We start from the raw sequence: 26,924 nt of genomic DNA, 5'->3' as shown, positions 1-26,924 counted from the left end.
ATTGAGTTTTTTCTTCGTCGCAGAATAATTGTGCGGGAGTGTACCAAACGCGCTTTTTTTAATCTGATGCGAATATTAACCAATTTCGCGACAATCGATGCTCTTCCCGCATCTGTCGCAATTGCGACAATAATTCGCGCACTAATTCATCGATAAAATCTTCTGCCCAATAACTCGGACGTAATTCCGATATATATGGAGCGGGGAAAAATCATTTGTCGTTAATGCCACGTCAATTAATATCGATATTTCGTCCCACGGTATTTAACATCCCGCGAATAATTTTATATTTTGTGAAATACAATTTCTTAATTCACTTGTCGGACAAATACACGACATCAACTACAAAAGTTTGTAATTCACATTGCATTAACAAAGCTTCTTTTATATGTCAATATTACATGTTGGTTCACTTGTTTGTACAATTATGACATAATCACATATAACAACATTGACGAATTAGCGGATTTTGTAATATTCGTACCAATTTATACTGTCAGAATAAAATGAAGTTCTATCATTATTTTACCTATTAAATACATTTTACATATACACTTTCAGCAAAAATATTTCTCATATTTACTTATGGAATAAACTCGCTGCTCGTAATAATTTGATAAAAGATAAATAAACTCATTAAAACTCATTAAACATTAGTCCCGCAAAAATGACAAATCTTGGGTTGTCCTACTCTTTTCATTGAAATGGTCATCGGTCGATGGACAAAACACGATACTCTGGCAGCCACAACCGCACCGAAAAACCTTTAATAACGCAGTGTTGCGGTTAGTTGGTGACGTTTACCTTTCGTTAAACAAATTTACATCCGCGCTTCGTCGATAAACGTCGATAATGATTTTCATTCGACCGATAGGTGTCAAAATGACCTGGCGTGCGTGACACGCATTTTGCGCGTTGTTTCCGCGCGTTTCCCGTCACATGGAAATGTGTTCACCGCTGCGACGAAACTTCGCATCCGTGCTTTGAAAAAGCTCGTGATATTGTTTCAATATTCACGCTAATTGAAGTTCAAAGTTATAAAATCATGTCGCAAAAGCATTAATCTCTGCATATTAATGCGCATAATTCAATAATTTCTGTATATTAATAAACGTGAATAATTTAGTAATTATCCTACTTATACACGACGTTAATTACTCTGTAATTATTCGTTAATCACATCTTACACAGTTACCTTGTTTCAATGATTGATGCATTTCGCTCAGAAACTATATAGCGCCACGTTCAATGCGATCGAACGCGATTAAAACGAAAAAAAAAAGAAAGATTCAGTTAGCGCATTATTGCACTATTTAAGAATTAATTTATTCCATCGTAACCAAACGTTGATGTAATTTCCATCCGCGTGCACGCGCGAGCACGGAAAGGTAGGGGGCATAATCCAGCAGTTATAATTTAATGGAAAACAATGAAAACGGCCGACAATGGGTGCGGGTGTTAGCGCATTTACGATTGTGCGATACGATAGCGCGAGGCAATAACGATCGAAAGGGGAGCCCCGTGCGCGTCCGAGCGAGTTTTTCATCCGTCCAAAACCTTTCGACGCTACGATATTTTCGGCACAATAACAATATCATAGAACATCCCAGCGTTATTAAGAATCGAGCTTCGTTTACTGCCGCGACAAAAAATACAGTAAAAGCAACCGGCGATAAAAAGTTTTTGGGATCGAAAAACTTTTATTCGTTTTCCACCCCTATCCGCTCTCGTCCCCCTCGCCATCATCCCTTTTTCTCTTCCGTCGCACGCATTGCCTCTTCTTTTCTCTCCTCCTCGCCTTCGATGGTGGTCGCTGCCACCAACAGCAGAGAATCTCTCTTTTGTGGTGGATCTCTGTGATCCCGGCCCTCGTTTACTAGAATATCACATCTGCCGTTGGAAATTGAGAATCGGTCTGTGCTTTTAACGGCGAACGACTTTTGTCCCTCGCAACACCTCCATTTTTACGCGAAGATCGGTCCGCGCGCGCACGTCTCAAAGAATCCCCTGCTCGTTCTTCACGTAAAGTTTTTACGCTCATCCAGCTTATTTCAATTTATTTCGTCGTCGTCATCGTGACGAACGTATACCGTTACGGTGTCACGAGTAATAAACCACGAGACGTGAATAATAACTAGACGCTGAGAGTCGTCGAGTCGACGCGCAAGTCACGCGAATGTAGTGGAAGACAAATGGCCGAGGTGTAACGAATTGTTCGTTTTCGCGAAAATTTGTCCCGATGCATAACAAGGCAAAAATATTTATATTTATCGGATCCTTGTCCAACCAATAGGATCAAGATTTAACAAGTAAAAATTAATTTCTCGAGCTTTTTAGATCATATATTTCATAAGAAATTTTCCAAAATTTCTCATTCATCTCGAATCTGTAGTCTTTTAATTCGACAAATAAATAAAGGAGAACTTAATACTCGAAGCGCAATTCGGAAAGGATCGATGGCTCGATTCTCGATCCGGTGACGTCGCGAAAGGCAATTTCCTCCACGAATATCTCACGATGAGAGCGTGACGTTGTCGAATGGCGGTGACCGTGCCGCGGATCGTTTCAGTTGTCCAGGAAGAAGCCTTAACGCTCCAAGGACCCTTAATATATCCTCGAGAGTTCTTTCGACGGTTCACGAAAGCGGTTCGCGATCGAATCGGACACGTTCCGGTGGAATGGCGCGTGAAGAAGAAAAAGAACACGCGTTTGCGAGCGTAAGCAATGTTTGCGAGGGAAAAAAGTCCACGCTATAGTCAGACAACGGGCGGGAGAAAAATATAGACTCGGCGATGCGTGGCGATGTCGAGCGCTTTATCCCGGCGAGAATAACGAGATCGGATGAGCATCCCTAATCAAGTTTCCGCCTAAGATAAAACTGACTGCCAAAATTATGCTCCAACAACCCGCAGGAATGTCCGTCTGCCGTATAAATACCATCAAATAAATTTCGACGACGATGAGAGTTTGGCTCTGATTAAAACATCACGACCTTCTGCGACTTTATCTAGCGATAAAATCCTCCGACTTCTTATGCTCGCTTGAATTTTTAACCGAGTCTCGCACGTCTATTTCAATCAGCGTAATGACGACACGACGTCTCGTCTCGTACCGTGCAAGCGTCAACGATCGCCAACAACTCGCTTATCGCGGAAAGAGTGCGACGCGATGGCGATGGTTCGTCAAATCCCCGGGATAACGCGTCACGCTGGTCACCGGCATAAATTACGTGTCGTAATACACGGCGGGCGAGCTGTGTGCCGTGGACACCGTTAATATGTACGCGAGTACAGGTACGCGCAATCTCTCGCACACACGAGACGGGAACCAATGCGGACAACAGAGCAGCAGAGGCAGCGAGCGGGCGGGTTTCCCTCTTGGCCATACGTTATTAGAGCAGTTGCGAAACGGAGGTCCTGATAGCGCGCCGCACAGTCGGTCCAGGGTTCTCTCTCCTCCCCCGGCAGTGTATGTTTGAACCGGTTACGAACGGTGCCGGCCACCTAGGCCAGATTTGATACGACGGTGCATTGTGTGCGCTTCCGACAAGAGCAAGAACGATACGTGCGCGCGCGAGCGCGTGGATAACGCGTTATGGCGCGCACTAGCGAGCGATGTAACGAGCCGCACGTAATCGCTATCTCCGCTGCGAACTGCGCGGACTTTACGCGATGCGCATCAAAAGCGTCATTCGTTTCATCATCATCACCGTCATGGAGGAGAAAACGAGCTGTGCAACGCGATACGTACGCGCGCGAAGGGTCTTCGCTTCGGGATCTTCGGATTCTCCCGTTTCGCTCTCTCGGACTCTCCTCTTTCTTGTTTACGCAAATGACCGCTTAATGCGGAATCACGAGATCCCACGCGAATCGAAACTGTGCTCGTATCTATGCGAGCAGCGGCAGGCCAGAGAGCGCTTACGATTAAAATGCTTCGGCGCGAGGGTAGTCTTAACGCAGTTTTTTACGAACTTGAGAAAGTTAATCTCAAGTACCGGCGCCGGGTTAATTTGATCTTTCGTTTGCATTTTTTCTTCTTTTCGCTCCGTCCTTAAAGAAGAAGAAGAACGAAAGAGACCAGCCGCACACGTACAGTCTTCCTCTGCTACTAAATCCTTAAGTTTTAAGGGTCTAATATTAAGTCTGCTTGGTAAGACTGGATACCTCTCTCCGTCGGTTTTACCAACGGGCAAACTTAATATTACATCCTCAATGATTAAAGGCTAGGAAATTGCTATTATGCAGGTCTGCTGCGAGCACATTGACTGTTCAACAACGTCACTCTGAGTTAAAAGAAGGAGTACTGAAATATTGTAAAAGCATCCTCATCATTTATGCATTATACTCGAAAGTAAAATAAAGTAGCGAAAAAATAATCATGAGAATTATAAATTACTACTTAACACGATCTCTGCCAAATCGTTTTTGCATTGTTATTTTGAATTGTCAAGCTATGTATACCAGTACATGTATAGTGTGATAAATAGGAGGTAAAAATGATCTTTTTTTCACTTTTTGTAAGCTGGGAAGTTAGTTTTTAGTAGAAAAATAGTAAAACTTGATGCAACTTAACAAACATCATCACATGTAATAGTGATACCAACACCTATTTTCTTGCACTTTATCTATCAATAATAAAAATATCACTTGGCTTAAAAATGAGTTTCAATATACGCCGAAAATGGTACATGGAAAATGGTAAATAGCGACAGGGAACGTGTTGAGAAGGATCGAGCGGATTCAAAATTTGTTCAATCGCGAGACCGTTGTTCCTGCAAATGCAAGATAAGAATAAAAGACGAAACTAAGAGAGGCAACGCAATTGCAAACCGAAACGATTCGAAATGCTCGGTGGTGCGGTCATTTGCATTGCGATATCGCTTAACCCTTGTCGATCGCGTAGCGGACAATTCATTTAAACAAAGGGCATCGGAGAACAATCGGCGCCAGTTTCAATCATGTCACGCGCTCGCAGCAAGAGCTCAAGTTTTCCCAGAAAAATCTCGCATCGACCAAGTGCTCGTTCGTATAGCATGAAGGAGAACGTTTGCATGCGCGCTTGCGAAATTGCGGGTGCAAGTGGTTGCAGAATGGGGGGAAAAAATCTGTCGCAAGAAGGGACACACGTCAGAGCGCGGAGCAGCCACCAGCAAAGACGAAATCAATGGCTGCCGCTGTTGGAAGCGCGGAAAACCACCGAGTTTTCCGCGCTCCTGCCTCTCTTTCGCCTCACCGTTGTTTCGCCATCGTTCTGCGCATTATGGATGTACTTCTGCGTGTAACACGCAAAAGTGAGGCAAACGCGTGAACGTTGCAACGCGCGTCGAGCAGAGAAGATGCGAACCGGCCCGTAAAAACTTTGAAATCGACCATTCGCGAAAAGCATCGTCGAGTGGAGGATCCACTCTAACGACGTTTTTACTGCGGATACCTTTATCCCTAAACACGGTTGTTACGTTTTGTCGCGATCAGACGCGCCGGAGTTTTCGAAATCCGTCGATTTGCCTTCCCTTTTTCGCCATTTTTCGTTTCGCGCGCTCCAGGTTTTCAATTTTCGACGTTTTATCGCACCGTTACATCGCTTGATTCGTCACGTTTCAAACGCGCGGAACAACCGCTGTGAAATATTTTACTGCGTAGTTTCCTTATTCGTCTTCCCGCGGTGCATGCGGCTCTGTATTTCGGATTATACGCTATGCAGACGTACAGCCAAAATGATTTATCGCCGAAGGCAAATAAATTCCGACGTTTTACAAGAGTTCGCGTCTAGTTAATACATCGCAAATGGCGAAATTTATTATCCATAAAATCCGTCAATCACGTCAACGCGATTTTATCCGTGCGCTCGTCGCCGACCGCGTCCGCGCCAAGCATGGCGTACAATAATCTCGTCGTCGAACGGCTGACCGACCTGGATCGATAAATGCATCGAAGGCAAATTCAAAAATATAATATATATATACATACATACACCCCCCCCTCCTCCAACACACATACATATATATATATATCTCGCACATTGATTTATGCGACGCATCATGCGTGCACGCTCGAGCGCGTCCAATAGTTCGCATATTATTTTTAATCTGAGCTTGATCGCGTCGCGCTGTCATTTTCGATACGACTCGTTGACGTTCAAGCGAACGAACGCAGGAAGCTCGGCGACGTCGACAACGCGCACCCGTCCGTCGTAACATTACAACGTAAAGCCCATGAAACATAAATCCATATTTGCCGTGGAAGTTTCCGTGGAACGGCTGAATGATTTACGCAAATAAACATTAGCCGTGTTCCACGGTAAATACTGGTAAATGCGTGCGATAAGTCTCTTTCGATTCGCAGCGCGTTCGCTCCGTCCCTAATCTATATATACACAGAGTTTCCTTTCCTGAAATACATCCTCCGCATAAATTCGTATTTGCTAGCTGCATGAGATACGAATATAAGGCGAGTTCCGATGGAGCACCGCCAGAGAAGATTTCAGACCTCCGGATATCGCGCGTAATACAGATGCATAACGTTCCAGGAAATACTCTATTGAACTTGGAGTCGCGGAGATCGGATTATCAGTGACATTTCGGCGGTGCAGCGATAACACGTGCTGATACGTGCGTACGCCGATAATTCGCGCAAATTTACTATTCCGTGTAAGCATAAACAATCGCGACGTTCACCGCAAGCAGAATCATGGCTCGTTTCCTGTGCTACCGCGAATTCCACAAATCTCGAATTGTCGCGATTACTGCGATAATCGCGACGGTAGAAATGTGCGTGCCCTCCAAAGTTATGCGCGATTAGCCGTGTGGACGATAAAAGTGCCTATCGTCACTCACCGATTGAAAATAACCAAACGTCTATGGACACGAAACGCTCGCTGAAACATTATCGCGACGAAGTTTTCAGCGCGCATGAAGGTTTCAACAGTGAACACGCAAAACGCTCGTGAAATAAATAAGCGCAGGTCGCCGCGCTGAATGTTTAACGTGCAACGAATTCGAGTCATCTCGTGTAATTCTCCACATATCGCTCGCTTACATTTACGGCGCTAAATAACTAAAGTTACTTGAACGTTACACATCTCGTCGACGTGAAATTAGTATTTAATTCGCGATCAGCGAAACGTTTCCTTTCGTGTATTTACATTAATCCTTTGGTAGTCGCAATATTTTTCTCCCATGATAGGTCTGTATCTCACAAATATACTAATTTTCCCTCTATTTTCCTCTGTTTCTTGAAATATTTTTTACTTTCATTATTTTTTACTTGGCTAACCAGACCAGACACTAAAGTATAAAAAAAATAATGAAGAACAAATTGACAAGTATTAGGATGTGAATAAACAACTGTATAAGAAATAAATGAATTGAAGTATTAGCATTTTACGTGTATCTATCAGATATTGTGAGTACGCCGGAGGGTTAATTAGATGAATTCATATCTAAAATTATTCCCCGTAAAGATCAAACTCAGCGCTTTACGCAATGTATTTCACGTGCACCTCCGAAAATACGGATACACGTGATGCGGCATGCACGACGCACCGAATGCGTGTATTTACGGAAATAACGCACGTACGTGCGTCGATGAAGAAAAAAACTAGGCCGATTCGATCGCATTTCGTCAATGGACGATAAATTACACGTCGCTCGCTCGTGCGATGTGTGATGAATCGTGGTTCGACAAAATCTGAAAATTTTTGTGAGAATTCGCGAAAACAAATAAAACCTACATATCCGATTTACTATCGTTTCATTTATATCACTCGAATCGCCGAAATCGTATCGGCGTTTTTGAAGACTGCATCTTAACGTAAATCAGACGGAAAAACGGAACAAAATGTAATGCGAAGATGGATATGTCATTAACGAATCATTATTTTCCGGAGTTCTTCCGCTTAATCGTTGGCAATATTGCGCGCTTTTCTTGTTGCCTCGGTTCTTCGCCTGAATAGCTACACGATCGAAATAACCGAAGAGACATTTATCGTGAACTATCGCAATTGCATCGTTTCTTTTTGTTTCTTTTTTAGGGCGACTCGATGTCGATATTTATTGCGGGGGAAATAAAATTGTATAATTTTCTATAAAATGATATATTTTCGGTATAGACACTTTCTAATCTAACAACTGGAGATCTGTTTGCCATTGTAAAGAAGAAGCGATTTGTCGGATGGAATTTCGCGTACATGAGACGGCTTTCCGACGTCAGGGAGCCACGATAATACAGCTAATTGGTAGCACATATCGAATAGCACTCGCGTGCAGCATAGCGTGTAATGTAATTTGTTTGCCAAATCCAGCAGAACGCGCATGTACAAAGGGTATATAACGCTTTGTGCGAAGGAATCGACAGGAATCTTTCATCGTGACTGGCTCGCCACGTGTGTGCGAGTTTTATTTCGTACACGCTCGCATATGCAATATTTTATGCGCGGCAGGGTGAAATCGATGGTGTCGCGTGGCACCATGCGATGACAGATTCGCCATGAGATTTACCGTATCGCAATCGCCACACGATCGTGGTAATTGAGGCGCGCTATCCATCTTACGCGTGTGTCGATCGCCGAAATATACTTTTATATTACGACGGGGGTGCAGGGGGTGAAGGGGAACGGTTGCGTCATGCGACCGATCGCGATCGGACCTATAAAGTACGTGACACTCAACACAATGCAACGCGGGAGCAGTATTCCGACCGCCCTCTCGGCGAAATGCTTTCGTGTATTTCGCGGCGACAGGTGGATCAAGGGGGAGCGTCTCCAGCAGAATTCAAAAAGACGGCAGAATGCTCCGGGAATTGATTTATCGGCACGATATATCAATTCTTTTAGCGTGTTACGGCGCGCATCAAATGCGAACCCGTCAAATGCGAGAAATCAATTATTATGGAGTACGCGCGCCGCACGGCTTCCCTAAGACGCTTCCATTTTTCCGGCGTTACTTTCGCGAAGTTCCACCTCCGTTCCTCTCTTCCTCTCTCTATCTCTCACTTCCGTTGTTTTCCTTTTCTCTTTTCAGTTTTTTTTTTAATACTACCAAACTCCGGTGAAACTTTATTATCAACTTTTGTTATCAAAGTTCCCAACTCATCTTGCGACTGACGGCGCGATAAATCTTAAAAGGATAATAAACGGTAATTTCTCGAAAACGAGTGGCCGCACATATTTTGTTTCTCCGCGAGATTTTTGTGCGCGGACGAAGATCACGTCTCTTTCTTTCGCGTCAGAGTCCTAAATATCTGTCCCGTGCGAGCGAAGTATCGTCCTGCAACGTGTACACAAGATGCGTCGCTAAAACTTTGAAATTCGTGGTAAACGTTGGCATCACCGAATTGCGCAGTCGGATTCGGCTCGTTCGATTGTCTGATATTATGCACGAAGCGCGTATCAAAGCGTATGTAGCGAAATGCGCGCGGACGTTCAGCAAGGATTCGCGCACGTTAGAGATTTATCGGGATTGGCACGCACACAATAGGCCGGAATTATGAAAGACCCGGACTCGAAAGTTTTGATAGGCTCTTTCTTCCCCGTGTCGGAGATGGATTTAGGTTTTCCAAAACTAAAGTTTTTCATTGTTCCATCCCAATCCTCGCGAGCCCGCCCGCTTTTATATCCGCTCGACAATAGATTTTATATCCTCTGCCTCTGTGTTATTGTATGCATCTTTTCCGAATTAATATACGCTAGTCGAAAGTTCATGCATGAAAATAACAATCGAAAAGGTATACATATACACGCATTCTTTTTAAAGATAGAATGATGCTTGTGTCGATATTTTTTTCATGAAAAACATTGAAATATTTTTAGTTTCTTAGTTATTAAACATTTAAATAATTAATGCACGTAAGATGCGTTCGAAACTGCGGAGCAGTTATTTGTGTATTTGTACAATTAGGAAATGTAACCTCTGACATTTTTGCCTCGGAAAAGTTTAGTATGGTCAGAAACACTACATAAAAAGTAATATGTTAAAAGCGGTTAAAAGAAGTATTTTATAGACAGATAGTTTTGATCATTTATATAGACTGCATTCAGATTGTCCATGTTAACTTACGTGTTACTTCTGTGAGGTAAAAGTTACGGAATTGAAGTTTTTTTTTAGCTCATCGAGCCAACTGCTTTACGAAGTATATCTTCATTTCCGTATTGGAAATGCGATCGTGAAAATCAAAAGAAATCGGCGACGTAGAATTGCTTTTCATTCACGAACGAGCGAATAATTAATTGCCTCGAGTTTCCTGAGATACGCTTCTCTTGCGAAGAAACTCTCTCGCGCGCGCGTTTCTTTCTCTGGCGATGCACCACGACGACAAAGAAGAATCAAGACGGAAAAAGAGAAACTGGAACAATCGATTACCCGACGAATCCTAATAGGAAAGTTGTTTCGCTTCATGATGGAAATTTAATATGCCGCATGCATTCGTTTCGCTGGCCAAATTAAATTCCACCGTGATGTTTGTGCGGTTTCCTACATACAAATCCGCGAGGAAGAGAGAGAGGAAAAGAGACGAAGAGAAAAGAAAAAGAGAGAGAGAGCGAGGGGAGGGAGAATATTTCTGCTTGTGTCGACAACAGAATGTAATACAACAAAATTTAATGTAATACTCCCACGCGGGACACGTAAAGATCCAAATCGTTTAACGCTATTTCTTCGCTTGAATCGATATCCATGTCCGCGCGATGCGTCTGCGAAGGACCGCACGCGTTCCCGCACAAAATGCACATATCGAAAATCCACAACGAATTCGCCCGCGGAGCGCAATGACACGGATACGCTAATTGGATACAAGTCGTCGATTGCTTTTCCCCGCGACGGGCTTTCAAGCGCAAAAATGGCGCAGAAACGGCGCAAATAAAATAATAAAAAAAAAACGAACGCGACAGGTCATTTTTGTATTTAATTGCTGGATCATTCCCTTATCTCACAGAGTGGCAAATTGGCGAGAGGGGCCTGTCGCCGGTAAATTGGTTACGTCCAATAGGGGATGTTGAACACCGGCGTAGCGCCTGTAGGGGGATACGCGAATGTATGCACGTCACTCGACACGAGTGCAGGGTGCGGGGGTGTATAACGTTATTCTTCATTTGCTGTTTTTTTCACCGCCTATCGTAATTCGCGGCGCGGATTCGCGTTACGGAGGTTGCCACACCCCGTTGCGGTGCGTTTCCACGTTGAACGTCACACTGATCGCCAGTCATCACGTTAACGTCGGGCGCGATCTTTATGGCGGACGAACAATTACGTTACATTAGAGAAAGATGGTAAGAGGCCGATTAAAATACTTTGAAAATTAACGTGACAGCGCGCTCGGGCGAGATAATCGCGATTCGTTGCGTGTGACAAATAATACGTTACGCCGGTGTGCCTGCGTGTGCGTGCGTGCGTGCGTGCGTGTGTGTGTGTGTGTGAATGTGTACCATCGCGACGCACAATATCGGTGCTACCCGCGCGAATGCAAACTGCGGCAATTACACGAACCGCAGCTGCGCGGAAACTTTCCTGTAACGGATCGCGCAACGATTAATAATCTATATTAATTACCGCAAAACGCAGATATGCAATTCGAAGACGATAAAATCCCCCCTTTCCCTTTACCCATCGCCTCGCCGCGCCGCGCCGCGTTGCTGCCGTCTTCGACCGCTAATTAGTCTCCGGGAATTGTAACCTCGCTCTCGACGCACATTCTGCACAATGTTGCACTAATTTCAGGTTCACGGCTCGGAAATGCGATTTTGAAAATCTGATTAATCGGACGTTTAACTTTTCACCGATAATTTCAGTACGAATGAAAAAACGAATGATTAAAACGGGCTCGTTATTTTCGTTAATCGTACGGGAACTCGAGAGGAACAGTTATCATGAGTTAATTATCGTTAATTATAAAAGTTCATAATGAATCAGTATAAAACCGTTATTATGTATTTCGTACGTTGTTCTATTTCTATATTATAAAAATTTGAAAAACAATGGCAACGTTGCAAAAGACTTACCGAATCGATGAAACAGATGAACAGCAATTGTCACTTTCCTTCCGATACATCGTGGCCTCCTATCTTGCGATGTCCTTGATGCACTCTCGATGCAAACACTCGCGAAACACTCGCGTATCACGCGCATTCGATCGCGATCAATTACGAATTTGCACCTGCAAAGATGTAATTAAAGACGCGACCGTACGGATTAATTAACGCGCAAAACAATCGCTCGTAAATTCACTCGGCACGCGCGAATGGCAACAGAAATAACACGTAAAATATATCGTCAACGAACCTCTTCGGTGGAAGCGATTCGACGAACTGCGATCACAGTACAGGTTACGTATTCAATCGCGATTGCGGATTAATCGATGCACTGAAAAATGATCGTCCGTGAAACAGACAACTCGGCACTCCCGATCCGCGATCACACCCGTGACGACACCGTTATCGATGATACAGAAATAGTCACAGGACGCGTCGTAACCAACGATCAATCTCCTCCGAACGAACTTCGAACCGACAACGATGAGCGGCGACCCGACGGCGATTCGTACTTTAGGTTAGGTTAGGTTATACGCTAACGAAGACGCAATTATACTTACGATTATTAATTCCTATCTCAAATATTCCCATTATACCAAAATAATAATCACCCGAGGTCCCGAGTTCGGTAGTACCGGCGTTCCTCGCGAACGGCGTGAAGTTGCATCGGTGACCGGCCGTCACCATCATGGCGGACGCGAGGGACGTCACGAGTGAATTACGTGGGCGGGCGTGATCATCCCCGTCTTAATTAATTTATCGCGCCGGACAGTCCCTCAACAAGCTACTCCCGATGCTCCTTGACGTTTCGGCACGCTGAGTACTGGCACTCGAGACGAGTATCGAGACGACTCTCGTCGAACGCCGCGAGATGAATACATCGTGATACACGGATCTCGCCATTCCGAGACGTTATCGTTTTGCGATCACGAGCCGGGAGGATTCACGTAAGACATGAACCTTAATCGCGGCCTTCCGGCTGCGCTAACGCGTTCGGACGAGCGTCCATTTTTTAAATCGACACTCCGGATGCGCCCGATTCGAGCGAATTCGCGAAAAGACAAGACTACAAGCGACTACTCAGAGCTGTCGCGCGACGCGAACTGATCGACGATCCGCGGAAAGTGATCACGTGATCGCGCGTTCAATTTCGCGGCCGCTCACGCGACGCGCGAATTCACACGGCGCGGTGATACCCTTATTAAGGTATTAATTGGAGTATTAATGTTGTTAAGGTAATTAAGGAGAGTCGGGCCATCCGAGAATTTCAGCTGCTCGATATTCACAGCTCTCTTGGGACGAATCGCGAAACGTCAAAGTTGCAACGTCAAATTTCATCGTGACGTGACGTGCTCTGCGATTTCCCGCCTCGCTCGCGTGAGATTTTACTTAGCATGCGCGCGCATCACCATACTTTTAATTGCAGGCAGCGGAATACCGCAACAAAATTGTGATTTATAATTTTATCTTGAATTTGCTTTAATCCCTATTTCGGATAAACGAATTGCGTAAATATGCATTTTGATACGTAGTTTGATACTCTTCTGTAATTGATTTTTTAATTGTATAATTGTAGCAATATGCTACAAGTATATCTGTGCGCGTTGAAGAATAAAATGTAACTAATGCGCGCTTGTAACCGCAATTGTTTATGTTTTATCTTTGTTTTCATCGAAGGAGAGTTTCGAGGAAATGAAAAACGTTTGTTACATAATATAACACCTTTCTCAGCAATAACATAATATGTGGATTCACGTTTTAGATGTAGTTTCACTTTTAATAGAAAGACACGTAAAGTATCCTGCATTATTATATCGTCATGATTTATAACTTGCAAAAATTTAGACATACATGCTACTATTACTTATTTTCCGTGACTCGCGATTAATTTCTAATACGAGAGTGCATGTACGAGCGCACAAAAATCATGCATTTGCAGATATGTTGATATGTCGCGATTGATCACAAATCTGAATGTCTCTCATCAAGATTCTTCTCCGTCTCATACATAAAACACTTTATTCAACTCTCGAAATACTCTTAATGCAGCTTAATAATCTCCAATTTCGCGAAAACGAAAGGAAAATTAATTTAAAGGGACGCATACACACATACACACAGACACATAGACCGAGTGCACCGTGGAGTGGATTTCGAAATTGTACCTCCGACTAAGACGTTTCCTCTCACAAATTACGTGGAATTACGTAAAAAGGAAAGGAGAACGCGATATTCCTGACGTGATAACGTCAGGCGGACTATCTTGCGCAGGATTTCCTTCCCGTAAGGATTTCAAAGTTCCGTGCAGTACGAATGACCGTGTAACGATGGTGTTGCGCGTGACTGGAGTTCACGCGGCGGATAATTGAATTGCAAATGTCATAACGCGGCGCATTTGTTATTTCCAGCATCGACGAGGATGGCCCGTGGAACGCGACCAAGGAGATCATAACGCCGCACAACGACACGTTCTACACCGTCGAGAACCTGAGGCCATTCACGGTGTACAGTTTCCGGGTGGCGGCGATAAATGCTTTAGGGCGCAGCAAACCCAGTCAGGCTTCCTACTACATGGTGACTCTTCGTGAAAGTAAGTTTCTCGCGATTTTCATTTTCTTCCTCCTCACCCTTCGTATTTTCTCTCGTTTCCATCGCGTGCGAACACCCCGATTGTTCTAATTGAAACACGCTCTTATTTTAACGTTTATTATACATTATCTATTATAGTAAATTGAATATTATTAATCGCCAGACAATTCAATATATTAATGAAGTATTCTTTCGATCAAACTGGCTAACATATGCTGACCATCAAGCATATGTTAGCCAGTTTGATCGAAAGAATACTTCATTAATATATTATCTATTATATCGTTTATTATACATTATACATTATACATTATCTATTTAACGGTTTATTATACATTATCAATTTTAACATTAAACATTATAAGAATTTATAAATGAATATCGACACGCGTTTGCGGTACGTGGAGTTCACTTCCAAATGAAAACTATCCCGAACGTGAAAGCTTTTTCCTCGGCGCTCCAGGAAGCGTCGCGACGATAAAGTTTCCCGGAGGTCAATATCGTGGTTTTATGACATCCTTTCGCGTCGTGTTCATCTGCATTTCAAGCCGATCCAATTGTCCAAGTTACACAGCCTCCCGGAGGCTATCAAAACGAAATTTGTCGACCGCGATGACGCCGGCAGGCGTCATGCTAAATTAAATGGTTGACACGCTCCGGTCGTTAGTGCGCCCGAGGGTTGGTCACAAAAGCGTTTGACGGGGAAGAAAGTGACGAAACTCTCCGGCGAAAAAGGCGCGAGTCCGAGCGGGGGGGGGGGGGTAAGATGGGCAGAAAAGGAAGGCGGGATTAAGAGGGCGGCACGGCCAGTTCTTGGCACCCAGGGAGGCGAGAAGAACCGTCCAGGGCGGCTAACTAAAGAGGCGCTAATTGCAACTGGCAGCCCGGAGTGCGCAAGTAGGCTCGAGTCGAGCCTATTTTCTTTTTCTTTGTCTCTGTAATTTACCCCCTTTCTCTCTCTCTCTCTCTCTCGTTTTCTCTTGCGTTCTTTCCCCCTATTTCGTCGACGACGGAAGCGTAGTCGGCGTTGTTCTCCCGTACGTTATAAAATAGGTTGAGCGCGCAGAGGCGAGTCCTATAAATTCCGTCGAGCGCAAGGGGTCGGCTAGCAACGCGTGTAGCCGTATACGTATACGTGCCACGGACGACAAAGTTTGCACGCTGAACCGAGAACGAACCATCTCCTCTCCACGCTCTAGCCTTTTCGACCCGGATTCCCGTGCGTCCTGATCGCAGGCCCAATTACCGCGTTGTTCACGCGCGAACTCACGGTCCATCGGGAATTAGGTGGCTCGCGGAATATCACCGGCGCGTCCAGGTTCATTTTTAACGGATGGATGAATGGACGCGTGAGGATCGCATTCAAATCCACTGCAGATGACTTCTTTTCTTCCTTTTAATGCTCCACATGCAATGGTTTTTCGCACTAGGAAGCATGCTGAAGCGTCAAATGACGTGAAACACCGACTCAAGTAATCGTTCCTAATTAAAATTGGCGTTTTCAGTCGTTGGATTTTATTTTTATATCGATTTCTCGATTTTCTTTATTTCGTTGATATTTTTTACGTTAGTTTAACGTGAGAATTGTATCGTTTGAAAAAATTCACTTTGTTTGAATGAGAAAATGAAAAAAGAATAATACGTCGCACGTGTCCTGTGCACTCGCTCGCATGTATTCTTCTTTTTAATTTACATGTTAATTTACACGATCGCGTTGCGGTAATGCATTAAATCACATTTGTTAACCATGTGTAATGCAATATTAATAACCTGATAATTAAGTTTTAAATTAAAGCGTATCGGATGAATATTTCGAAACTCATCCTTGCATTGCTCGCAAAACATTCCAGTGTCATATTCATTCCGTGTCATAATTACGCGTTTAATATCATCTGTGCTATCAAATGTAACAGAATGGACATTTGCGTTCACCAGAACTACTGTATCGTTGCGACCACATTTTTCGTACGCGGATCCACGAGGATCATTTCGTATTCGCGTTTCGCGCATTTCGTCCCATGTCCGAGACGTTTCGCGTCAAAAATGGGGGCACGGTACCGCGTTGCACCGTGGTTATATCGAAAGCGCGGATAGGGTGTACAAAACCGATGCTATTAAATTCGCACGATAGCCGGTGTAACTGCCGGTCGACGGTGGTTCGTCATTCGATCGCGTGAGATGCGAATAATTACCCGTTATCGAGAAGCACCCGCATTGCCGAATCGGATTCCGCGTCCATCGTCACGGGGAAACGCGTGTGCGTGAGCGCGCGGGTGTGCACCATCCGTGTCAATAATTAATTTAAATACCGCCGAACATCATCCCCCTGCCCCGAGGGTCGTTGTGTCATCGACCAGCAGAAAAATTTGGCTCCGATATTACATGCCCACGCCAACGAGTCGGCGCGTTCCGCGCGTGATTACGCTCGCGTGTCGTCAACGTCGAAATTTTTCGTAATTTCTCGATCGGGTCGCGCGACCGAATTAACGTTCCGCTCGTAAACGCCCCGCGATAAAATCGAGGTAATTTTTTACGTGACTTCGACAGACAGCGTTTTCTCGCGCACCGATGTTTCGGTTTTGATAACTATCACGTCCGGGCTCTCGATGCGTGTATCGCCGCTTTGATGCGGTACCTATGTATAATATATATATATATATATATATACATATATATTGAGAAATGTAATATTGCTGAACTTGGAACACGCAGCTTTTGCCATGGTGTTAAGTAACGCGATACAGTACGAATTTTCCCGTATTAAAAAAAAATCTTCCGCGAGGCGCACACGTATGGCACGATCGAAAAACGATATGTTTCATCCTGTAGGTACGATACGATGCATCCTGCCGGTTCGCGCGCGCACTTGCTGCTCGTGGATAAAATGCAGTCGCGTTACCGATGCGCGAGTATCATATGTACTCGAAATCGACGCAACATATGTCGCAAAAGAAAAGAGAGTACTCTCCGGCAACACTCGAACGCGCGGTACTGCGTTTCTTACTGTCGCTCGCGATTCTTCGCAAGCAACAAATAACGGAAAGTGAATATTTCGCTGACACGGGAGGAAAAAAGAGCGCGAATCATTTTTGCATCTCGTCCTGCAACAGAGTACTCGTAATTTCTTCTCCTCTTTTCGGAAACCCGAAGAGAAACTCTTCTCTTTTCTCGCGGCGCGATTACCGCTCGCGCGCTGTCCTCTCGCTGTCGTCCGCCCAATTTTAATCACGACCGAAGCGTAGCTGCGTTTTATATAGATACTACCGGGAACGTTGTCGATGCGCCCTTCGAAAAACGATGCCCTGCACAATCGGCACGGTCGACCGATCGAGCGATCGCAATGTGCGTTCGTTTTGGTTTGCAGCATACGGCCGAAATGCGCGGTGCAGTTGATATGCCCACATCGACATCGGCGATCGTACGAGCGACGAGTAATGCGTCAATATTGACGGGACACGTAGACGGGTCACGTTTGGGCGAAACAGTGTTCCGCAGTGGCAGGAACGGCGACGTCGGATCGCACGCTCGGCTCGGCTTCGACGGACGAACGCACGATACCACGGTGGAATCCGCGCGCATTGGTTTATGCCACCGGATTCTAATTCGCGATTCTAATTCGTGGGTATCGGTGCGGTAGGCTGGCCTGGTAGCTCTAGGTAGCTAGATAGGTAGGTAGGTAGGTAGGTAGATAGGTCGGTGTGGTAGCGCGCGCGCGCGTACGCGTTCACTTGCTCGCTCGTGTGGCAGCGGCACACGGGGAATTCACGATGGCTCAAATGAAACCCCCCACGTTCACCCTCACCCCGTTCCCCGTCCCCCTCTCGTGCACCCGATCAATAGGGCACGGACCGACGAAACTTCTCCACTACCACTTTACTCGCGGCCGGGTCCAATACGTACGTATATATACGGCACCACGGTCCTCGTACCCATTTCCGGGACCTCGTTCGCCCGCTCGCCATAAATATACAGCGCAACCGAGCTACCAATTAGCCATCGGGACACCCGTCGGCACTGCCGTCGTGCCGGTAAGTTCATTCGCACCGGCGAGTCCGAGGGATCGAACCGAAAATTGCAGGGGATCGGAGGTCCGGGAGGTCGCGGTCCACCGCGCTTTTTTACCGTCGTGGACAACCCTCTCTCTCACTCGCTCGCTGTCAACGGGATGAAAGGGCAAAGGCGAGGGAGGCACCCTCGCGCTAATGATCCACGGCGATCACAAGCCCCTGTACGCGAATCACGAACCCCGGGGCGACGTTAGTCGGTGACAATCGTGTAAAGAGACAATTACTCGATTCTCCTGTTACGCTTCTTTACAGGGGGTGGCTCCGGCTCTTAAGACCGCGATGATCGAGCGACGTTGAATCGCGTATCAATTCCGCTCACCCGCGGGAGGATTACTCATGGTGACCACGCTGTTAATTCAGGCAAGTCGGCCAGATTAACGAGCGGGTGTAATAACAGCGATAAATGAGGGACTCGAGCCTCGCAGTCGAATCTATCGTCAGTTAGTTCAACGGATTTGTCAATGATGGACGTTCGTCGATTAAATATGCACGGGCGCTCACGCATTCGGTACAGTTAATTTCTAGCCGTAGACAGAATTAAATCCGGAGACGCCCTCGGTAAAATTCCAACGAAACATTCGAAGAAAAAATAGAGGAAGAGCGAGGGCGTGGGACTTGCATTGTTGTCGCCGCAACATCCGATGAGTCGAGGTTCCGAGTAAGTTCATTCACGAGAGTCGTCTCGAGAATCGGGAAAGAGCGGTAGCTTCTGCCTGCTGCGAACTATTTTCGATTCCGACGGGGTTGATAAAGTAGTGGAGGGACTCGGCGGATGCAATAAAGGCGCCTTTCCGCGAGTCACGTTTCGACGTAGCGATGGAACCCGAGGAATCCCTATAGCGCAGTGACCGAAGTAATTTATTTTCCGCCTCAATATTACATAACGACAATACTTTGTCCCGCCCACGGTTAAATGATGAATCGTACGAGCGCTTCAAATCAGTCGCGATTCTTGTGTCGCGTCGCGCCCGACAACGTGCAATTTTCGTGCTCATTCACATGAATTTATTCGAATCGATCGTCGCGACGTGTATGTACGTGCGTGAAGTCCGTTTCGAAAAATCCGAGGCGGACGCGTGTCGCGTGAAGGCTAATAATCAGGAATTAGTTACGGAGGTGACGCGATTAATGCGGCGTTAACTTTGATCGCGGGTGACGTGATTTCACGTGCTAAACTATGTAACGCGCTTACGTCTGTACGACGCTAGTCGGAGCTATCATAATATGCGCTACGTAACTTTCGAGAACAATATTAGCAACGTTTACGCGAACGGTTTGTCACGATTAAGCGTTTCAGTACGTTTACGCGTGGAAATTGGTGCTTCGATAATATATCACGGAAGCGTAAAACCGGCGCTATCGTCATAAACACGCCGACGGGGTAATAATAAGTTAACGCAGATTTAGCGCCGGTAAAAAGTACAGCTCGCATTTATCGCCCACGCTAAATTGCCTGGCGAGAAAGTAAGGGGCGGGAACCAACCGAAAAAAAAGACTTACATATCACTTTCCGCTTATTCCCGCTAATGCTCAATCCGCTTGCCGGCTTATCAGTGCATAAAGGACCGTAATCGTTTTCCGGTAATCAGGTATCGTAATAGGTAATCGATCGCCTTATTATATGACCAACGCAGTGTTACCTTTCACGCGTTGTCGAGGCGCCAATCAATACGCGTGCGCGTTCAATCCTGGCAATTATAGAAATAATTATGAAACCGCAATTAATGCGAGATTACTCGGGGGCTTTCTTCCAGTCATAAATCATCGAACGTGTCTTTCCACTTTGGATATAGACATCCACCATCTCGACCAATTAAATGTTAATTAGTTGCCTAATAATTAATCGGTCACGAGCGATCGACCCGCGCGAGGTCCCTCCGTCTCTCCCACCGATCGGCAGCGCGCGTCCTCGCGCGTGCTCGCGCGTTCCTACTTGATCGTCCTCGCACAATTAACGCGCGATCGCACAATTAACGCCCGCTACGGCGTTAACACGATGGATGGCACGGTCGGGTTAACTGTGCGGTGGCTGACACACAACGCGCATTAAATGTCTCGGTGTTATTTCTGCGACAATTTCTCATGCCCGCGGCCGAGTCAGCCGACGTGCCGACGCGATATCGCGTCCTCGAGAGCACGGGGATGCCCGGGGTGCTGTACACTAGTGATGCGGGGGGATGCTAATTATTTCGAACGGCTCGCTCGACGAGCTTCTAACCGACGAGCACCGGCAGCCACCTGGCCCTGGTCTGGCCCTGCCTTTTGCGTTGCGCACGCGATAAGGCAGCGCGTAACAAATTACACCGGCTTTAAAATTATTACACGACCATTTTTTAGCGACAATCCCCGTGCGCGCGACCTACGTCGCGACATCACGGAGATTGAATGGCCGCGCGAAAATCGCAGCTCCTCGGCTGCGCGAAATGTGTCACGCATAAAGGAGACCACGTTTAATCTAACTCACTTTATTTCTTTCTTTCTTTTTTATTTGTTTTTTTTACCGGTGAATATTTGTTAATAAGAATTTTTTTTCCTGCGGAGGAAAATGCGATTGTCTCGCCGACTAATCTTTCCCGTATCGAGACCAGAAGGGCATTATTTGCTGTGCGATCACGCGTTACGCGGATTCAAATGCGTTTACTGCGCTCGGCGGATGCGAATTAAAAATATCCGACTTTGAATACAACTGCGCGGGGATCAATAAACGATGCGTGCGCCGGTAAATGATCGCTCGTGCGTGTATATCGCTCGTATTGTTAACAGATTGAATGATTTCCGTGAAAATATATACGTATATATATTTTGCCGGAGACAGAGGGAGAGAGAGGAAAGATACGTTCGCGCCTGCGTCAACATTAGGTATACGTGCGTGTATCCGCGAAATTTCATACCGCTGTTCACTCCCGTACACAGGGAGAACTTGAAATTTCCAAAGGGAGATCCCGCCAGCTCGAAAATTTATTTCCGCGATTGCCGGTTAAATATTACGTTTTAATTTTTCTCTGTATTCGTCCGGGGTTACGTATTTACCCGCGTTCGGCGATTCGACGCAAATCACAACTATCGATTTCCGACCGCCGGCTCGCACGCGCGTTCCGCTGCAACTTTAAATATTATTTTTACAGTATGTCATACAGCCGTGCGTTGTTCTTTAGAATCGGTTTTTTTCATAAACCGATGGATTTCTATGGTGTATATAACGCTCTGTTTAAAGATTCGATGAGAGAGAGAGAGAAAGCTGCGATTTCCACCGCGGGATTTCCTGAAACGATAAAAATTCCATTTTTTTCGTTTCCATATACGATAGATTTCGATGAAACCGATCACTAAAAAAATTTGTACGCTACCTCCACGTGAGACAATATTTATAAATATGGATATACTTCGGCGCGAGGGCCGATGTACTTTTTGAGGATTGAAATTTCCTTTATTTTCATTTTTGGTGTTTTTCCAAAGTATCGGATTGTAGGTGGATTTACACGGCGTGTACTGATTGTTTGCAGTTCCGGAGGGAAAACCGACCATCACTGCGGCCCATAATACCTCAGCGTCGTCTATTTACCTGGCATGGAAACCGCCGAGTCGTGACACCATACACGGCGAGTTCCTCGGATACCGTATAGGATACCGACGACGCGAGAAAGCGGATGAAGAAATGAAAAACATTTATATACGCGATCCTGGCGTCGACGTAAGTCGTAACACTTCGTCCCACTCGTCGAGTGGTGCACGGTTTAAAAAGAAAATTACCAAAAATGTACACTTTTTTATCTTTACGTTTCAGAATCACAGTATCCACAATTTGGATACCTTCACGCAGTATCTCGTCTCCCTGCAAGTGTTCAACCCCGAGGGTCACGGACCGGCTTCTACCGTAACGGTGATGACCGACGAGGGTTGTAAGTAACAAAGTACCCCGCATTTTTTAATTTCTCCCCTAACGAGGAGAAATAAAAAATAATTAAATTAAATTACTTATTTACTTTTTCACGAGAGCGAGATAAAATCGAGGATAATGGTAACCGCGCGTAGAATTAAATCGTTACAAGTGTCAGATTGAACTGGTACTCGGTATACGGGGTATGTCGGATACCGTGCGCGCGCACGGTACCCGAGCACGGTAAAACAGAACGCGATAACGTCCGTGATAAAGCACTAACGGAGAACTGGCTTAACTGCAACTGCAACGCGCGAGCTCTCGCGCTGATACCAAGGCGGATACTTGTTCTGCAGACGCGTGCGATATTATTTATATCGAAATTATGCGGCTATCGCGGAAAAAGAAGCGCGTCCTCCTCTCCTGGCGAGAGATAAGGCGGCATCTCCGCCATATCGCCATCGTCGTTATGATTTGAATTCAAGAAATCACGAGCACATATCTAACGAAGTATTTCAAACTCGTTATTACATAAAAGTGTCACGATTATTAAAGTGTCACGATGGAGCTTTCACAGTGAATTTCACTCTGCGGGTGAAAGGACCGTCGTATTAATCGCGAAATAAAAGTTCCGCTTATCCTCGGCGCGTTATGATAACACGTGCGGCTACTGCTGCTGATTCATCATTATCGCCATTCCGCTGTGCCTCGTTCTGAATCATCGTCATTATGATCCTGCATCATCCGCCGTCGACACAGCTTTCTAACTACGTCCTCGTCTACAACAGACCGCCGCTGTGACTATCGCAGTTTCTTCCTTTCAAAGAGGGGGACTGTATTCTCTCACAGCCGTACCTGCTGATTCCCGATACCCGGTATCCGCCGCTGATACCTGCTCTTGAGAGCTTCCCAAGTGCTGAAATATTTCTTGACGTTCAATACGAGATTACCATTAAGACAGCTATTGAGTATATTTATGAGAGCCTTCTGAGAGCGCCACGCACTAGACTCTCTATTTTACAAGCTCCTTGCAGAGAAAGGAAGAGAGAAAAAGACAGGAAAGCAGAAAGCGAGGGATAAAGAGAAACGGGGAGAGGCAGTGCAGGCAGCTGATTCAAAGATCCAAGAGCGAAAGAGAGGACTCGTCGTCGTTCGTGCGAGAGGAACGAAGTAAGCGGGGTTCACGACGGTGAAAGAGAGAGAGAGAGGGAAGGAGGAAGAGGGGATCGTGACAGCTGGTTGTCGTGCGACGGAGAGGACCGACTATGGAGGAATAAGGAGAGAAAGAGACGGGAGAAGCGGGAGAGCAGGAAGAACAGAGAAAGCGCGCGAGTGAAAGAGAAGCGAAAGAGAGACAGTGAGAGCGGCAGCAGCTGCCACGGCGTTTCGGTCGGCGCCGCGCCTGGTCGCCGATCGATTTTCCCCGATTTTTCAGCACGACTGCTGCCTGACCCCGCACGAGTCGGGCCGCGGCGAGGACGCCGCATCGCGCGTCAGTCAGCCGGTGTTCCTTCCTCCTCGTCCTCATCCTCGTTTCCCTCGGCGTCGTCATTGACATCATCGGGCCATCCGGCAGACGATGACGATTCGTGGAACCGCAGCGCGTATCTTTACTGCGCACGTGTATCTTTTCTCTGCGCTCTTCGGCCGCACGTGAAGTCGTCAGGCACGGCTGCAAAGCGGAGCGGCGTCGCGCGTGCGTGTGTGTGTGTGTGTGTGTGTGTACATGCGTGTGGCGCAGCAAGTGCGGGAGCGCGTTCCCGGTGTGCGAGCGGTCGACGTCCGCGGTCGGGCGCGCAGTGCACGCGAATAAAATCGTCCTCGGACGGTTTTGTGCGTCCAGCGCGAGTGGCCGTGCGGTCGGAGCGGTGATGCCAGTGACGGATGCACGCGGATAATGCGCGGGGCGAGCACGAGCACAAGCCGCGGTGGCGGCGGCGACGAGTGCGCGAAACCGCGAATGTGCGCGCGACCGCTCGCTCGTACTTGATCGCTCGCACTCGTGAGCGAGCGTGAGCCGCTTGTGCGGCGTGCAGAGCACAGACAGAACAGTGCGAGTGCGCGAGTGTGGTGTAGTCGTCCGCATGCACGCGTCCCGCTCGCGCGTATGCGCGAAGTGACAGACAGTACGGTACGCCGTTCCCGTGCGTGTGAGTGCCCGCTTGCGCGGAATAATCCGCGTGGAATCGCGTACGAATGAGCGAGCGAGCGAGAGTGCGTTTTTCAGTTTACCCGCGCGTTGATGCGTCAATTCGCCCGGAATTGCGGAATCGCCGCGTGCGAAAAGAGGAAAAGTCCCGTCCCGAACAATCGTTTCACGTGAGAGAGAAGGAGAAGCTACAGGGAGAAAGAGAGAGAGGTAGAGAGAGAAAGAGACAGAGAGGGCAGATAGAGAGCTCGCCGAGATGGCGGCGGACCGTCGATTCCGACGACGCCTCCTCCGGGTGGCTGGTGACGCCTAGAACTCGAGAAATCGTGAGGATGCAACACGCCAGGCGGTTCTCGTCCGTACCCGGGGTGTGATCCTTTGTTTGGATCGCGCGAACGCGCTGGGTGTTGCTCCTGCTCGGTCGGACGGTGCCATGGTGCTCCGGAATCGGATCGCGGAGTGGGTAGCGACGTCGAGGTCGAGGGGTCGATATGAGCGCGAGCGCGAGATGTGCCAGCGTGTCGAGCGGTGCTAGAACGAAGCTGTGACACGGAGCATCCGGAGAATCCTCAATATCCTGCGGTCGAGCGTGCTAGGGTCGCGCGCAGTGTTCACGCGCTTGCAGGATCTCCTCCCCTTCGATTCTCCCATGCGTCTCGCCAACTTCCGAGTTTTGTCCGAGTGCGCGAAATGCGGGGAATTAATACGTGTGACGCGCGGACAGATCCATTGTGCCGCTGCGAGGAATCGCGGAGATCTCTTTACGCCGTCGTGCCTGCGGATGACGGTGATTTCGGTGAACGCTCGAGGGAGAGAGATAGAGAGAGAGATGGAAGGGAAGGAAGAAGCTAATTACGATGTTCTACGATGGAGGAACGCGAAAGCAACTCGTTGTTCATCGCGAAGCAAAATAACACTTGCTGAGCGTTCTCTTTCTCTCTCTTTCTTTCTTGTCCTCTGTTAACTTTGCTTCTCAGTGCATCGACCCAACGCGAATTATCGTCATTAATGCATTCTGCGAGTGATTTCGATTGCCGGAGCGCACTGAAGTCTCCTCGCGTTCTTTCAATTTGTTATACATGTCTGAGAAAGAGATGTCCTACTTTGTAATCGATTTTGATTAAAAGAGACGTCAGTAAATTTCGACGTTTTCAGTCTTAACATTTCTTTTTATATTCTTTTTATATTTCGAAAGAAAAGAAAAGGCAGTAGCTGAATACAACGCTGCCATGAGTCACTTTGATTAGCATCGAGAAGCATTGAACGATTACGATGACACATCATCGACGCGCATCTTATGTACCATTTGCATCTGCTGCATGAAAAAAAAATGCAATCTCCCGGGACCATTTTGTGCCATTTTTCGATCACGTGGAAGGAAATTATAACGAGATTCGAGCGGACGACGCGCGCCATTGAATGACAAAGGAGCGGAGCGAATCACGTCGTCGTCTCTCCGACTTCCGCTTCGATTCGACACGAGGCGAAGCGAATCCGTCATCGCTGCGTCGCGTCGTCGCAGCGACGACGCGACGCCGAAGGGCTCGTCGTCGTTGCGCGTTCGATCGTTGGAACTCGGTGCATCCGCCGCGAAGGGCGAAACGAGGCGGGGTGAGTGGACGACCCGGGGAGGTCGACGAGGGATCGTCGTCGTAGGGTCGACGTAATGGCAACGCTCTGCGTTCCGGTGCTTCCCGACATCGCCGGGAAATCGCTTGCTCGATCGAGGTCAATCGGTTCCGCGTTTCGAATCGCGAACTCTCGGACCGTGCCGATTCCGACGATGACACTTGACGTTTCTCGTGAATGGATCGCGCGAGTGCATCTGCGCGAGTGCAACCGCGCGCAACTCTCGCATCTCCCGGCGACGACTCTCTCTCTCTTTCTCTCTTCTCTGTCTCTCTAAATTGTTTCTCTTTCCTTCTGGCTCTTTCCGTGACCCAAAACGTAAAGAGAAACAACGTCATTCCTAAACTCATTGTTTTCTCGTGCATCTCTCCTCTGATTACACGAAGGCGATAATGAATGCCGTAAAACGTGCTTCGTAACGCGATTTCCTCGCTCATCAGTGTCCCTCGCGAGCGATCGTTCGCTCGGAGCGAGTACGCGATGCGACGCATAATTTTTCATGTCGCGTTATCGTAACGCGCCGGCAGAATGTAGATGGGTCGCGAAATGGGGCGCGGTCTCGGATCTCGTTTGGGTGATTACGCTCACGGTTTCG

The 26,924-nt window shown here is 46.9% G+C and overlaps 1 protein-coding gene across 8 annotated transcripts in view; it reads left to right on the top strand.

Moving 5' to 3' along the window:
* The window catches only part of LOC105282205 (tyrosine-protein phosphatase 99A), a 257,242-nt gene that overhangs the window by 207,673 nt on the left and 22,645 nt on the right, over window positions 1–26,924 (top strand). For all 8 annotated transcript variants that reach the window (XR_003407329.1, XR_003407328.1, XM_026974292.1 and 5 more), the window contains 3 exons: window positions 14,427–14,608; window positions 22,178–22,365; window positions 22,459–22,573. Coding sequence is in view for 6 of the 8 variants with exons in the window: in XM_026974292.1 (XP_026830093.1) it covers window positions 14,427–14,608; window positions 22,178–22,365; window positions 22,459–22,573 (485 nt within the window). In the remaining 2 variants the exon portion in view is untranslated. The remainder of the gene's footprint in view (window positions 1–14,426; window positions 14,609–22,177; window positions 22,366–22,458; window positions 22,574–26,924) is intronic.

The sequence above is a fragment of the Ooceraea biroi genome, chromosome 12 (assembly GCF_003672135.1).
Source record: "Ooceraea biroi isolate clonal line C1 chromosome 12, Obir_v5.4, whole genome shotgun sequence".
NCBI lineage: Eukaryota > Metazoa > Arthropoda > Insecta > Hymenoptera > Formicidae > Ooceraea > Ooceraea biroi.
Note: the sequence above shows the minus strand (reverse complement) of the source record. Positions and strands in the feature narration are given on the sequence as shown.